At 34.5% G+C, this 13,964-nt stretch overlaps 1 protein-coding gene across 1 annotated transcript in view; it reads left to right on the top strand.

Annotated features, from left to right (window-relative positions):
- The window catches only part of LOC306875308 (protein strawberry notch homolog 2-like), a 55,343-nt gene that overhangs the window by 31,551 nt on the left and 9,828 nt on the right, over positions 1-13,964 (top strand). Inside the window, exons 5-12 of the mRNA XM_079425777.1 lie at positions 9,347-9,493; positions 9,733-9,816; positions 10,114-10,213; positions 10,304-10,464; positions 12,345-12,478; positions 12,585-12,675; positions 12,805-12,948; positions 13,666-13,889. Of these exons, the coding sequence (XP_079281903.1) occupies positions 9,347-9,493; positions 9,733-9,816; positions 10,114-10,213; positions 10,304-10,464; positions 12,345-12,478; positions 12,585-12,675; positions 12,805-12,948; positions 13,666-13,889 (1,085 nt within the window). The remainder of the gene's footprint in view (positions 1-9,346; positions 9,494-9,732; positions 9,817-10,113; positions 10,214-10,303; positions 10,465-12,344; positions 12,479-12,584; positions 12,676-12,804; positions 12,949-13,665; positions 13,890-13,964) is intronic.

The raw sequence follows: 13,964 nt of genomic DNA on the forward strand, positions 1-13,964 counted from the left end.
ATATAAATAATATATATTTAAATATAAAATATATCGATCACATTTTACAGTGTACTTTCATTATAATTCTTTAAAACTTAAAATTAATAGTTTTAGCATCTTTTTTTTATTATTATTTTTTTTTTTAAATGTATGACAAGTTCTAGATTGATATTTTGCATTTAGAACCATCATTCTTATTGCAAAAGCTGACTGGTAACAATAAGCATGACAAACATGAAAGCTGGTTTCCAGTAAGAGGTGATTCTTGAATTTGGTATTATTGAGATCATTTCTGCATTATATTTGGCATTTTGAAATCTTGTTGCTGTTAAAAAGCACTAATGATTGTATCAATCTCAGGAAGCGGATGAACCACAGCAAAGGTTTTGAAATTTGGCATGATTTTTGCACTTTTTTTTGTAGCGCGCGCACAGTTGTGGTATGAATTTTAGATGAGAATGTCCTGTGTTGCATGAGTTTGTACTGGAGGGCACTTCCCTTTACTCCGCTCATCAGGATTTGTGTGTTATCTGAGGGGTTTGGGTCTCTATTTTGGGCCAGAGGCAGGGCGACGCTCATGTTTTACGGGAACAGTGTGATGTAAAGTGCTGTTAAGGCACAATGAGTCTTCGCTTCCCAATCCGACGACCTGCAGTACTGCATGACATGCACCACATCTTCCTTGTGTTCAGATTTCCTCCTTCAAATTTGTCTTTTTTCTTCTCTTTTATGTTTGTTTGTTTCATTTACTTGTCTGTTCTTTCATTTGTCTTTTTCGTTTGTCCATCATTTTTTAAATTGGTCTGCTCTCTCGTTATTTAGGTTTGCTATGTTCGTCCGTTCTTTTGTTTGCCTTGTTTGTCCACTCCTTAATTTTTCTGCTCTTTTGCTTGTGCATTATTTCATTTGTCCATTTTTTTTAATTGTCTGTTCTCTTTCTTTAGGTTTGCCATTTTTCGTCTGTTCTTTTGTTTGTCTGTTCTTTTTCATTTGTCTCTTCTCTCTTTAGGCTAGCCATTGTTCATCCGTTCTTTCGTTTGTTCATTCATTTAATATGTCCATTCTTTCATTTGTCTGTTTCGTTTGTCCATTCTTTCATTTGTCTGTTTCGTTTGTCCATTCTTTCATTTGTCTGTTTCGTTTGTCCATTCTTTCATTTCTGTTTTGTTTGTCCATTCTTTCATTTCTGTTTTGTTTGTCCATTCTTTCATTTGTGTGTTTCGTTTGTCCATTCTTTCATTTCTGTTTTGTTTGTCCATTCTTTCATTTCTGTTTTGTTTGTCCATTCTTTCATTTGTGTGTTTCGTTTGTCCATACTTTATTAATATGTATGTTCTTTCTTTCTTTAGGTTAGCCATTGTTCGTCTTTTTTCACTTGTCCGTTTTTTGATGCATGTTCTTTTGTCCTTTGTCCATTCATCTGTTCTTTCTTCCTTTGTTTTTCCATTGTTTGACCTTTTCGTTTGTTTTTCCACTCTTTTGTTTGATTGTCTACTCTTTCATTCATTTGACTTCATTCAATTCTTTCTTTCTCTCTGTCTCTCTGTCTTTATCCACTTTCTTGTAGTTCATTTATTTTTTCATTTGTCTGTTCTTTTTCTTTCTGTGCGACATTTTCTTTCTTTAGGCTATTTGCCTTTATTCTTTCCACTTGCATGTTTTTTTATTTCCGTTTTTTTTCCTTTCCATTTGCCTGCTTCATTTTGTATACTCGTTTGCCGTCTTTCTCTAAGTTTGCCATTGTTTGTAGTTTTCTTTCATTTGTTTGGTCCTTTTTTCTGTTTGCCTTTTTTCTTCCTTGTAGCCATTAGCTTATATCTTTATCTCTTTTTTTATTATGTCTTTAATTTTATTTCTCCTCTCCTTTCCTCGCCATTGTTTTTTTTATGCCTGTCCTTGATCCTTATCTTCCTCCTCCCTAAACAAAACAAATAGAACATAAAACACATCAGGAAGCTTGATGTGATAATCTGGGAGTGACGCTTCAGGCTTGTCTGCAGTTTTCCCGTCAGTGCTGGTTGGGAAGGTTCAATAAGTGTCATGCTGTGGTGTAACCTGACACATTGTTGTAATAATGAGGCTTTATTACAGTACGGGAGTGTCAGGAGATGTTTGTGTGTGTTTTTTTTCACTCGTACACACCAGCTTTACTCATTTTACACAGAGTGCGGCCACCAGCTTGTCTTGCAGGTGCATCTTTTTTCCTTACATTTCATACAGGAAACATTTGCTCAGGCTTACAGTAAATGATGCATTTCTGGTGGTCCCCACAGACGAGTGCTGCCACCTCATCTCTACCGGGTCTGTCTATATTTCCCCTCGGCAATGATTTACAAAGCTCTTCTACAGTTAATTACTGGCACAGAGGATATATTTTGTCATTTTCGTGTCACTTCCAGCTTTTGGTCGTTGAATGTTTATGCTTGACAATGCATGGTGGCGCCTGGCGAATTAAAAAAAAAAAAAAAAGGCTTTAGGAAACTCTACCATCTTTGCCCAGTTCACCCCAACCCAAACAGACACCTCAGCAGTCTTCAAAGCAGCCTTGGTTTTACACAGCACCGCATCCAAAAACCAAACAGAACTGAAATTGTCCGTTCACAAGGCTGGAAAGTATCAAAGCCTCGCAGGATTTCTCTTTTGGGTTATGGAGTTCAGGTCAGCCTGCTCTGTAGACGAAACCATGGTGGGATTTAGGATGGATGGAAATGAATGCAAAGATTTTCCTCCGTTATTGTGCCTTCTATGCGACCACATTGCATTCCTGTAAAGGCAGAAGTGACTGTATTAGACACATTGCTCAATAAGTAACAATGACAGTTGTAAAATATTTACATAAGCATAATGTTGCAATTCACAACTATTTTGATGCTTGCTTAATCTGAAAGTTATTTCTACAGATATTCTACATCTTGCCCAATGATCTCCAAATGATTCAAAGTATGAAAATGACAATATGGGCATTGTTAGATGCCAGTGTTTCCTGTCGTAGCTCTGCAGAGATTTGATTTCAAAAATAGTATCATAGCTATCTACATCTTATGAGTTTAAATCTATATTTAACTTCAGAACAACCTTAAAGTAAACATACATGCTAAAGTCTGATTTTGTGGTGGCTGTGCTTTAAAATTAAATTCTTATAATCTTAATTCAAGTGATAAAGGATTCAAAAGTCTGACAGTAATCAGTGTTGAGTATTGTAAGGTTAACCCTGCCTGCTTTAAATGTTTCAAAATGTTTAACAGTTGAAAACATGCATTTTAAATTAAAAAAGTAATAAAATGTAATCAGTTACATTAATAAAGTAATTGATATAGTTACACTACTTATTACTTGTAACATGTAATCTGTAACCTATTACATTTCCAAAGTAACTTTCCCAAAACTGGTTTCAAATAATAACTGATATTGTTTTGATAAGAATTATTTACCATGAAGTATTTAACAACAAAAGCAGCATTTAATCAGTCACTTGCTGCTGTCACACTGTTTTGCATAATGCAAATGGTTGCGTTATGAGTAGGGGTGTGCTCAAAATATCGATTCTTAGATACATACCGATATAATAAAAAAAAGATACAGTATCGATATTCTAGCCCTTAGTATCGATACTCCGCCCAGCCATTAGGGGGCGCAGCGGCGCCCGCGAGTTTAAAAAAACTCATGGAAAATGTTAAAGCAAGATGTAGCATTTAAGTGATTTCATAGTGAAATATGTTATGGCAGTACATGGTGTCACAAAAAAGAATTATAAGAAGATTTAATAAGAAGTTAAGAATAATAAGAAGAAGATTTTGTGCTTGTGTGAGCTCAGACTGTACCCTTGGAAAGTTAAATGTTGACTTGTGGTAATTTCCAGATTAATACAATTTGTGTACAATTAATCAGAGCACTTAAAGTTGCAAATATTTAAACAAAATGCACTTTGTTATAATGCACTTTTGTCTTCAATAAATTGAAGAAAAATGCAGAGTTCTGTTTGTTGAGTAAATGTGTTCAGCATTAACTAATTGGCTCTGGCCCATGTATTTTTATTGAATCGTATCGAATCTTGCCACATTGTATCAAATCGTATCGAGACAGCTCTGTATCGAAGTATGTATCGTATCGCCAGGTTCTCCAAGGTATACAGCCCTAGTTATGAGGATGTCTAAACTTTTTTTCTTCATGGAAATTTTATCTTACATGGTGTCACTGGTGAAGATTTTGTGCATAGAGCAAAGACTCGACTATGACAAAATTTGTTGAAAATATTATTTTAATTATCAATTAGTTGTTGCAGACTTACATAAGTACGATGAAAGTTCAAAGAAAAACCCCAGAATAATGATGGATTTCAATGGGACAATTGGAAAATGAGCCTCAAACCTTGAGGGTTAAACTCTCACTGTTTATTTGCAAGCATTTTATCTTGTGATCATGTAAAAAGGCTCAATTTAGTCTGGCAAATATCCACCGTCTTGCTCAGGAACAAAAGATGGTCTCATTCGGTCGAGGTCACTTGAGTTCATGTAAGGTCGCTTGGTATAGTGGGTGTAATTAATTCCTTTTCGTAAATTTTTTTATGTACATTTATATTCACCTTTATCATAAATCTGTTAAAAGGAAAAACAATCTACTTAAATGCTTCTCATTTATTGGTTATTTCTCATCATCTTTTCTTTGCTAACAAATGGAATAGTCAGCATTTTTTGCTTTGTCGTTCCGTTTAAGCAAACACATTTCAGGAAAAGTGAAATATTAATAACATTCATCAATCCGATGCCAGTCTATCATCCTGAGGTGGGGGAATCCCTGTTTGCTGGCTCAGCAGCGGAGAAAAGGAGTGGAAAGAGAGGAGGTGGCCTGGTCTTCCAGGAAGTCTCGCCTTGTTCCTTGTGGTTTGCCTGAGAATGTACCATTTGCTAAACAACATCCAAAGTCATTCCCCTTAGAGAACTGCAGTTTTAGTTTTTTTTTGTTCTCTTATTGGAATCAAGTTGACTTCTGGGATTTCTTTGTTCCGTTTGGCAGCACTCTGCAAATGTGTCCTCCAGAAGATCAAAGCAAACATAAAATATATTACAACACGATTCTGACAGCAAATCGCGACCACAGCTGTTGGATCAGAGTAAATGCGCACCTCGGGTTTTCAGTGCGGAGATAGAATATTGCCATTCTATATTTGGGCATAAATGTGTTTTTGTCCGTTGTCAAGTCATTCTGTGTTCACAAGCACTTCATCCTTCCCAGCACAATGAAATCAATGAGCAACATCATTTGAATGCGGAAAGACAACTTAACCACTGCCTGGAGACAGGAACAGACTGTTGCTTAAACACTCAACTTATTATGGTGTGATTTTAGGCCTAGGCTTTTAATAAACGCTGCTCCAATAAATGACATTTCAATTTTAGAAAGTTGGAAACAGTTGGAAATCTAACATTTTCAAGGGTATTTATGTATGAGTAGGATATATTTTAATGAATTATTTTTTTAAATTTATTACAATTTTAATTTAGAAAAAGTGTAAATGTTATTTATATTATGTATGTGTGTATATATATATATATATATATATATATATATATATATATATATATATATATATATATATATATATATATATATAATATTAGTGTTACAGTTTTTTAAAAATGGAAAATAAAAAAAAGTTTCTGGTGTGAAAATTTTCATCTATATTTCATAAAGTGTGTGTGTGTGCGCGTGCGTGCGTGAATATATTAAATATAGACATTAAATTAAAGATGTTTATTACAATTGACATTTTTATATAAAGTAAAACAATGAAAGTGTGTGTGTGTATATATAATATATATATATATATATATAAGCATGTATTTATATTTAGGTGTGTGTGTGTATAGAAATGTTTATTACAATATATATTTATATAAAATAAAATAATGTGTGTGTATGTATGTATGTATATATATATATATATATATATATATATATATATATATATATATACACATACACATACATACATCTACAGTGCCCTCCATAAGTATTGGAAAAGTGAAGACAAAATTGCTCTGCTGGCTGTGGAGTCAAGACATTTACAAATATGATTAAAAGATGAATATGAGACAAAACTACAGAATGTCACATTTTATTAATTTATTTTAATTTATTTATTATTAATTTATTATTTTTATTTTATTTATTACGTTCAGCACTTTTAGAGTTTCATCCCTCTATCTGATGTGAGCATAAGTATTGGAACAGTTTCCTCAGAGGTCTTTCTAAGTGATCAGCTGTGTCCTGTTGCATTAATTTTTCAGATATTAAAATCAGGGAATGTGTCGTATCAGTTATATCCATTACTTCTGCATTCTGAATATTGCATTCGATGATGACACAGAAACCAGGATGAAGATGAGGGAGCTGACTTTGAGAGAAAAGCAAGCAATTTAGATGCTAAAAAAAAAATAGGAAATCAATTACAGCTATAGCAAAAATAAAGGGCATGGAGAAATCAAGAGTTTGGAAACCACCAGCAACCAACAACGACCTGATCGGCTGAGAAAACAACAGTATTTGATGACAAATCATAAAAGCTGTGAAAATGAACCCTAAAAGACGTGTCTGTAAAATCACCAACAACTTCCAGAAAGCTGGGGTGATGCTCTGACAATCTACTGTCCTCAGGAGACTTTGACACAGAATTACAGATGCTACACAGCAAGATGCAAACCTCTGACCAGCACCAAAAATAGAAAGGCAAGATTGGAGTTTGCAAAAAAATCACAAAGATGAGCCAGAAGAGTTTTGGAACTGTGTTTATGGACCGATGAGACAAAGATGAACCTTCATCTAAGCAAAAATGTGGAGAAAAAAGGGAACTACAAATGATCCCAAGCATACAGCCTCATCTGTAAAGCATGGTGGAGGTGGTGTCATGGCATGGGCATGCATGGCTGTCTCTGGAATAGGCCCTCTTAACTTTACTGATGACTTAATGTATGATGACAGTAGCAGAATGAATTTGGAAGGGTACAAAACCATCTTGCCTACCAATATTCAAGAAAATGCCACCAGATTCATTGGGAAGTGCTTCATATTGCATCAGGACAATGACCCAAAACACCCTGCCAGTTCAGTCAAGGAATTTATAAGGGCAAAGAAATGTAAAGTCTTAGATTGCCCAAGTCAATCTCCAGATTTAAATCTGATTGAACATGAATTTCACCAGCTGAAGAGGAGAGTAAAGTAAACTCCCCAAAACAAACAACAATTGGGATTGGCTGCATTAAAGGCTGGGAAAAGTATTTCAAAGGATGAGAGCAAGAGTCTGGTGATGTCTATGGGTCACAGACTCACTGCTGTGATTGTGCGCAAGGGATCTGCAACTAAATAATAGCTTTTAATCTTTTATATCTGCCTTATGTTCAACTGTCCCAATACTTATGCTCACATCAATGAGTGGGATGAACTCTAAAAGTGCTGTTCTTTTTATTTGGTAAAACATGTATGTGTTGAAACGGCTAATAATAAAATGTGACATTCTGTAGTTTTGTCTCATATTCATCTTTTAATCATATTTGCAAATGTCTTGACTCCACAGCCAACAGAGCAATTTTGTCTTTAATGTTCCAATACTTTTGGAGGGCACTGTATATAACAGTTACAGTTTTAATAATGGAAAATAAAAATTAAAAAAATTGATATGGATGAGATCTTAGATAGAAAAGAAATGATGCATGATGGCCGAGTTTTCCACTCTCAGTTTCACGTCGCTGCTTTTAATCTATGTTTATAATCTCCATAATCAAGTATAGAGGAAGTACAATGACTTTGAATTTGTGGCTTCGAACAGAACTAGCATGCATGTTTTTAAACCTTTCATCTATATGAAAGAGCACACGATCGAGCTCCGAGCTTCTCACGATACTGCTGTGACCCATCTAACTTTACAAACATACAACTTCATTACTGTTACAAGTCATGTTTCGTAGCAGCTCTGAAACAGCTTCTATGCACATGCATGCACAAAGAACACAAGGATCTAAAGCATTGTGATATATGATTATATCAGTACAACCCATATTTTAGACTTCATTTTGAGGTCAGCCCTAATCTCTCACACACCGAAAAATGGTTCCTATTAATGAAATGGATCGAATACCATGGCCCTTGGCCACCCTCCAGTTCCTGGTTGTTTACCACTCGCTGATTTTCCTCGAACAGTGAAGAGTTCTTGGAAAATCTTGACTGTGCAAAGAGTGTCTCGAGCCCCTTCAGATCCCTCATACATTCCACTAGCGCACACATGCACTCTTTTACTACAAAAGCCTCTGATTAGCTGAGTGCATTGTCCTTCACAACCAAAGCATAATGCAGTGTTGTTTCATGTGACATATCATCTGCACTGCGTCTTAATTAGATTGTGGGTTCAGGGTATATTCACTGTTTGTGTGCTTCACAGCTATCTCTAATCAGAACTCTTGTGCGTAAGGTTCTTTATGGTGAAACCGGATGAATTGCACCGTTTAAAAAGCATAATTTGTCCCACAATCTCCACCACATTATGATCTGCTATTAACATGTGTTTCATATCCAGATACTGCATCTTAAGAAGTTTCATTTTTAAAGTGTGCTCACATTTACTGTTGCTCGTTGAAATTCTCGTCAAAATCCAATCATTCCAATAGGAATCCGGAGTTTCACTGACTAACAGAAAGTGGCTTCTGTTTGAGCTGTGCTTCATATATCTCTGTTCTTTGCAAACAATGGACATTTTTTTTTACAATTTCGCAATTGTAACTAATTGCAATTTTCACTATATTTTTATTTTATTCATTGTATTTTTTTATTTGTTGATTTAATTAATTTGTTTTATTTTGAGGCTATTTGCAAAAAAAAAGAAATTGTGTACATTTTTATTTGTTTCACTTATTTGTTTAATTTATTTTATTAATTGAAATGTTATTTGTTGATAAATTTTTTTAATATTTTATTTTGAAGCTATTTACAAAGAATTATTAACTTGTTTAGATTCTGCATTAATTTTTATTTATTTATTTACTTAATGTTTTATTGTTTTATTTGTTTTCGTTATTGTATTATTCATTTATTGTTTTGTTTCATTTTTTTTCATTTTAATTATCCTTCACAGTTCGTTAAAGCAGTGTTTCCAAACTATATTTGTCAAAACTTTGTTCTGTAAACTTCCCTCTGAGACTTTAATTAATGCTAAATATAATGCATTTCATGACGTCTTCAAATGTTAATAATTTAGCGATTTCCGCTAATTTCGTGACCACGCCTTTAGTTTCTCTGTAACCTTTTGCAGTACTTTGGAACAGGTCAGCGAGTAAAAAAGCGATTGGTGAATAATTTTTCTTTTCTTTTCTTTCAGGACCTCCATTGCCTGGATGATCTGCCGATCTTCTCCCCTCCGACCGATTCATTAACCGAATACACCGTTAATAACTTAATCAATACTGACATGCCTCCCAACGTGCCCACGATATGGGACATCAAAACACCAGCATCAGTCCAAGAGGTGAGGCCAATTCCTGACACACACTTATTCCAAAGGCCGATGTTGAACTTAACCAATGGTTTTCAGTTGTTTTTGGCATTTATGCCGAATATTATTTCCGAAGTACGAGAAACCACACCTTTGATTGACACACCCATGAATTGAACCTTTGTTCCCAATCTGATAGTAAAGCATGTGATCTTTCTGTTGGCTTTAACTTTTTCTTTCACTCTCTTTTTGTTTCTCTTTTTCCTCTTCAGTTGAATTCTAACAGGTTTCGAGTTTTAAACCCATTAGATGACATCAGTGCTATCATTAATACACCACCCATAGGAGGTTATCAGGTAATTGAATGTTTTTAATAATGATGATAATAATAATAATAATAATAATAATAAAAATATTATTGAATAATATATATATTTTGAGAAAAACTGTAGTAGTAGTAGTTAATAAATTATTATAATATAAATAAATAAATAAAATAATTTAAATAAAAGCATACTAAAAATGTAATTCTAAAATGTTTTTATACAAATATAAATATTTATTTAACATGTAAATGAGATTTCAGTGTCTATGTAAAGTCTTTCTCTTTCTGTTTTTCTTCTCTATCTCAATCATATCATGTGTTTACACAGAGACCCCAAACACAGCTAGAAGAGGAAGAGGAAGTCGAGGTGGAGGAGGCAGAAGAGCTGGGTCATGTTGACACCTATGCAGACTACAGGCCCTCTAAATGTGAGCGCTGATTTTTGGAATGCATTTTATGGCTATTCGTGTCCTACTGGAAGATTTATATTGTTTGCGCTTTCTCTTTTGCTATCTTAGCCAAGATAGGAATAGCCCATCCAGACCGAGTGGTGGAGACCAACACTTTGTCCAGCGTACCTCCTCCAGATATCACCTACACCCTGTCCATCCCAGAGACCGCCATAAACAGTGGCCAGCTCTCTGCCTTGCAGCTGGAGGCCATTATCTACGCCTGCCAGGTACCCAGCTTTGCCTTTCTTCTCCCACTTATTTAAATAACATGCACTACAAAACTCTTTCACACAGTGTCCAAAATATCCTACTACATTTGAAAAAAATAAATAAATATGCTAATAAAAGGCTATCTACAAACGATTTTAAAATTGTTTAGATCTTGCATAATTGACATATGGGCAAGCCCCTCCCCTCGAACGCAGACTAGCTAATTACAGTCGAGTATCAGTTGCACGGGGAGCGGAACTCGGACATCTTTAGGTTTCAGCGCCATAGAGAAACATTGGAAGATCCGAAGCTCGCATCGGTTTTATGGGGCTTATGCTTCAAAAAATGCAAAAACGATGTGCCTGTGGTACTTGTAACACGGATTCCAGGAATCCTGAGAGGATGGGCAATGTCATTTATTTTATTACATTTCCTGAAGTATTCAACCCCAATACAAATGAAGACAAAAACATTCATTTTCTGGTTGTCATACACTCATTAAGTTACAATTTTCTTTAACTTCTAAAACTAGCTAACGTTAAAGTTAGTGAGTCCATGCTAATGTACAAACCTAAATAGCGGACTGTTCTCGCGTCTTGTACAGTGTAGGTCAAAAACACATAAACGAAGGTCTACATTTCAGTGTCTATCCATATTAAACTGGTTAAATGTACATTAATTTAATCGTACCTTGCGATACATGAACAGTGTCGATCCTGCATGTTGTCATCCGCGATCGTGATGACCGACCGTAATATGAGACTCCTCCCGCTTGCATTGTGATCTGTAAACCCTTGCTTTGAGTTACCCACTGTATCTATTTTTAAATATTTTATAAATCACTCCATGGAATATTTAATTCCCATTTGGTGGCCTTCTGTGTCCAAAATTGTGCAAAAACATCGTGGGACAAGGTTTTCACACTGCAGCTGTCATTGTAAGACAGTGAGCAACTCCTTTTGTTTGTCCAAGGGAGCAACAGTAACTAAGGGGGGCGGGGCTAACCAATGGGTCAATTAAGTTATTTGTTTATTTATTGCTTTATTTTTTTATTGTATTATTTATATATTGTGTTTTCATTTATGTATTGTTTAACTTTGAGGCTATTATAGAACATTTTTAAATTGTTCAGATCCTACTTTATTTATTTATTGTATTTATGTATTGTTTTATTTTTAGGCTATTTACAAATAATTTTTTATTTGTTTAGATCCTGCATTTATTTATTTATTTATTTGTTAGTTTTTTTATTTATTTTGAGGCTATTTACAAAGAATTTATAAATTGTTCAAATCATGCATTTATTTATTTATTGTATTATTTTCAGGCTATGTAAAAGGATTTTTAAAAATGTTTAGGTCCTGCATTTATTTTGTCTATTTATTTATTATGTTTTATTGTGTCATTTGTGTTACTTATTGTATTATTAACTCTTTTTTTCATTATTTATAGTTTCATTTTAAAGTTTTTACAACAAAAAAAATAATATATCCTGCACAGCTCATTAAGGCTGCATTTCCCAAACTTATATATGTCTGTCAAAACTTTTATGAACAACAACATGATTTACTATAAACTTCCCTCTGAGACTTTAATTAATGCTACGTATAATGAATTTCATGACATTATCAAATGTTAATAATTTGGAATTATTAATTAAAACAAACTTGTTTAATGATTTGGATATAAGTAGCTACTAATTTTAAAAATGTTATACTTAATTTTGCATTACATGTTAAAAGTTCAGCAATGGCATTTCAGTCATAATGTCACAAACGCCCCTGCAGTTCCATCATAAAGACATAGTAAATTCAGCAGCACACCGGTTGTTAGCAAATATTTTATACTTTCTCGTCATTAACAGGCCATTAATATTGACTTCTTTATAACACTACAGCAACATGAAGTGATTCTGCAGAACAAGCAGCGGGCCGGCTTCCTCATAGGGGATGGTGCCGGAGTGGGCAAAGGCCGCACAGTGGCTGGCATCATTCTAGAAAACTACTTAAATGGAAGGAAGAAAGCACTATGGTAAGCGATCTCCAGATCCGTCAAGCCTTACAAAACTCGCACTGTTGACTCAACATCAAAGACTGACTCTAGATCCATTGCCTCATCCTCCTCATCTCTCCTCCAGGTTCAGCGTCTCCAATGACCTGAAATATGACGCAGAGAGAGATCTCCAAGACATCGGTGCACCCAATATACAAGTGCATGCCTTGAATAAGGTCAATATTACTGTGCGGCTCAATACGGCAGCCCTGTTAACAGAGATCACATTTCCAGTGATGCACACTCTCACAGACTTTCCCCGTAGCTTTTCTCAACGCGTCTAACTATAACTGTTTTCCATGCAGATAAAGTACGGAGACACAGCTACCTCAGAAGGGGTCCTGTTTGCGACCTACTCTGCACTAATCGGGGAGAGTCAGGCAGGCGGCCAACTCCGAACGCGTCTGAAGCAGATCTTAGACTGGTGTGAGCCGTGTTTTGATGGAGTTGTATCCTTCACCTTCCATGTGCATAAAATAGATTTTGTTGGCAGGGGTTTGCTAACTTTGTGTTCCCTTAAACCCTTTGAAGAAAAAAAAAGGTTTCCAAAATTAAAGCAATATTAAAAATTCAGTGTTATCACAATAATACATTAAAATATTATATTTATTACAATTCTGGAAATTGAAAAATGAAAAAGAAATACAAATATGGAAAATATTTGTAATACTTTTCATTATTATTATTATTATTAATAATATATGTAATATTATATATAAAATATAATGAATATAAAAAATATTGTATGTTTTTATTTACATTTTTAGTTTTTTCTAATCAGCATTAAAATACTATTTTCAGTGTCAATTTCTTTGTATACCACTTTTTACTTTTTTTTTAAAGTAACATTGGTATTGTTAGTGGCGCAATTTGTGTCGTATAATTTACTTATTTAATACAGTATAATGCTTGTTTATTTATATATTATTTATAGTATAATATGTTATTTTGTTGTAACACCATTTGTCTTTCTTACTGTTAAAATTCATTTTTTTAAATCTTTGGGGTTTTTTTCTTTTAAGATATATGCAGGCCCCATTGCAACTTCTGTTTTCTGTATTTTTGAACGTTTTGTTTTGTTTTTTGTTTTAACAATCCTCAGCAAAATACGTAAGTGATATGAGTGTGAACAGTGAAGTTGGTTTTACCCTTAACCATAGACATAGATCATATTTGACGAATGCCACAAAGCCAAAAATGCAACATCCACAAAGATGGGCAAGGCCGTGCTGGATCTGCAGAACAAGTTGCCGTTAGCCAGAGTGGTATACGCCAGTGCCACAGGTGCCTCGGAGCCAAAGAACATGATCTACATGAGCCGTCTGGGGATCTGGGGAGAGGGAACGCCCTTCAGAACCTTTGACGACTTCCTCCACGCTATTGAGAAGAGGTTTATAGAGGAGCACAAACTTGTTATCTGGCCAAAACAGTCATTTTTGGATATGTAATCTGAATGTACTCTTCA

This window comes from Barbus barbus, assembly GCF_936440315.1.
Source record: "Barbus barbus genome assembly, chromosome: 9".
NCBI classification, from domain to species: domain Eukaryota; kingdom Metazoa; phylum Chordata; class Actinopteri; order Cypriniformes; family Cyprinidae; genus Barbus; species Barbus barbus.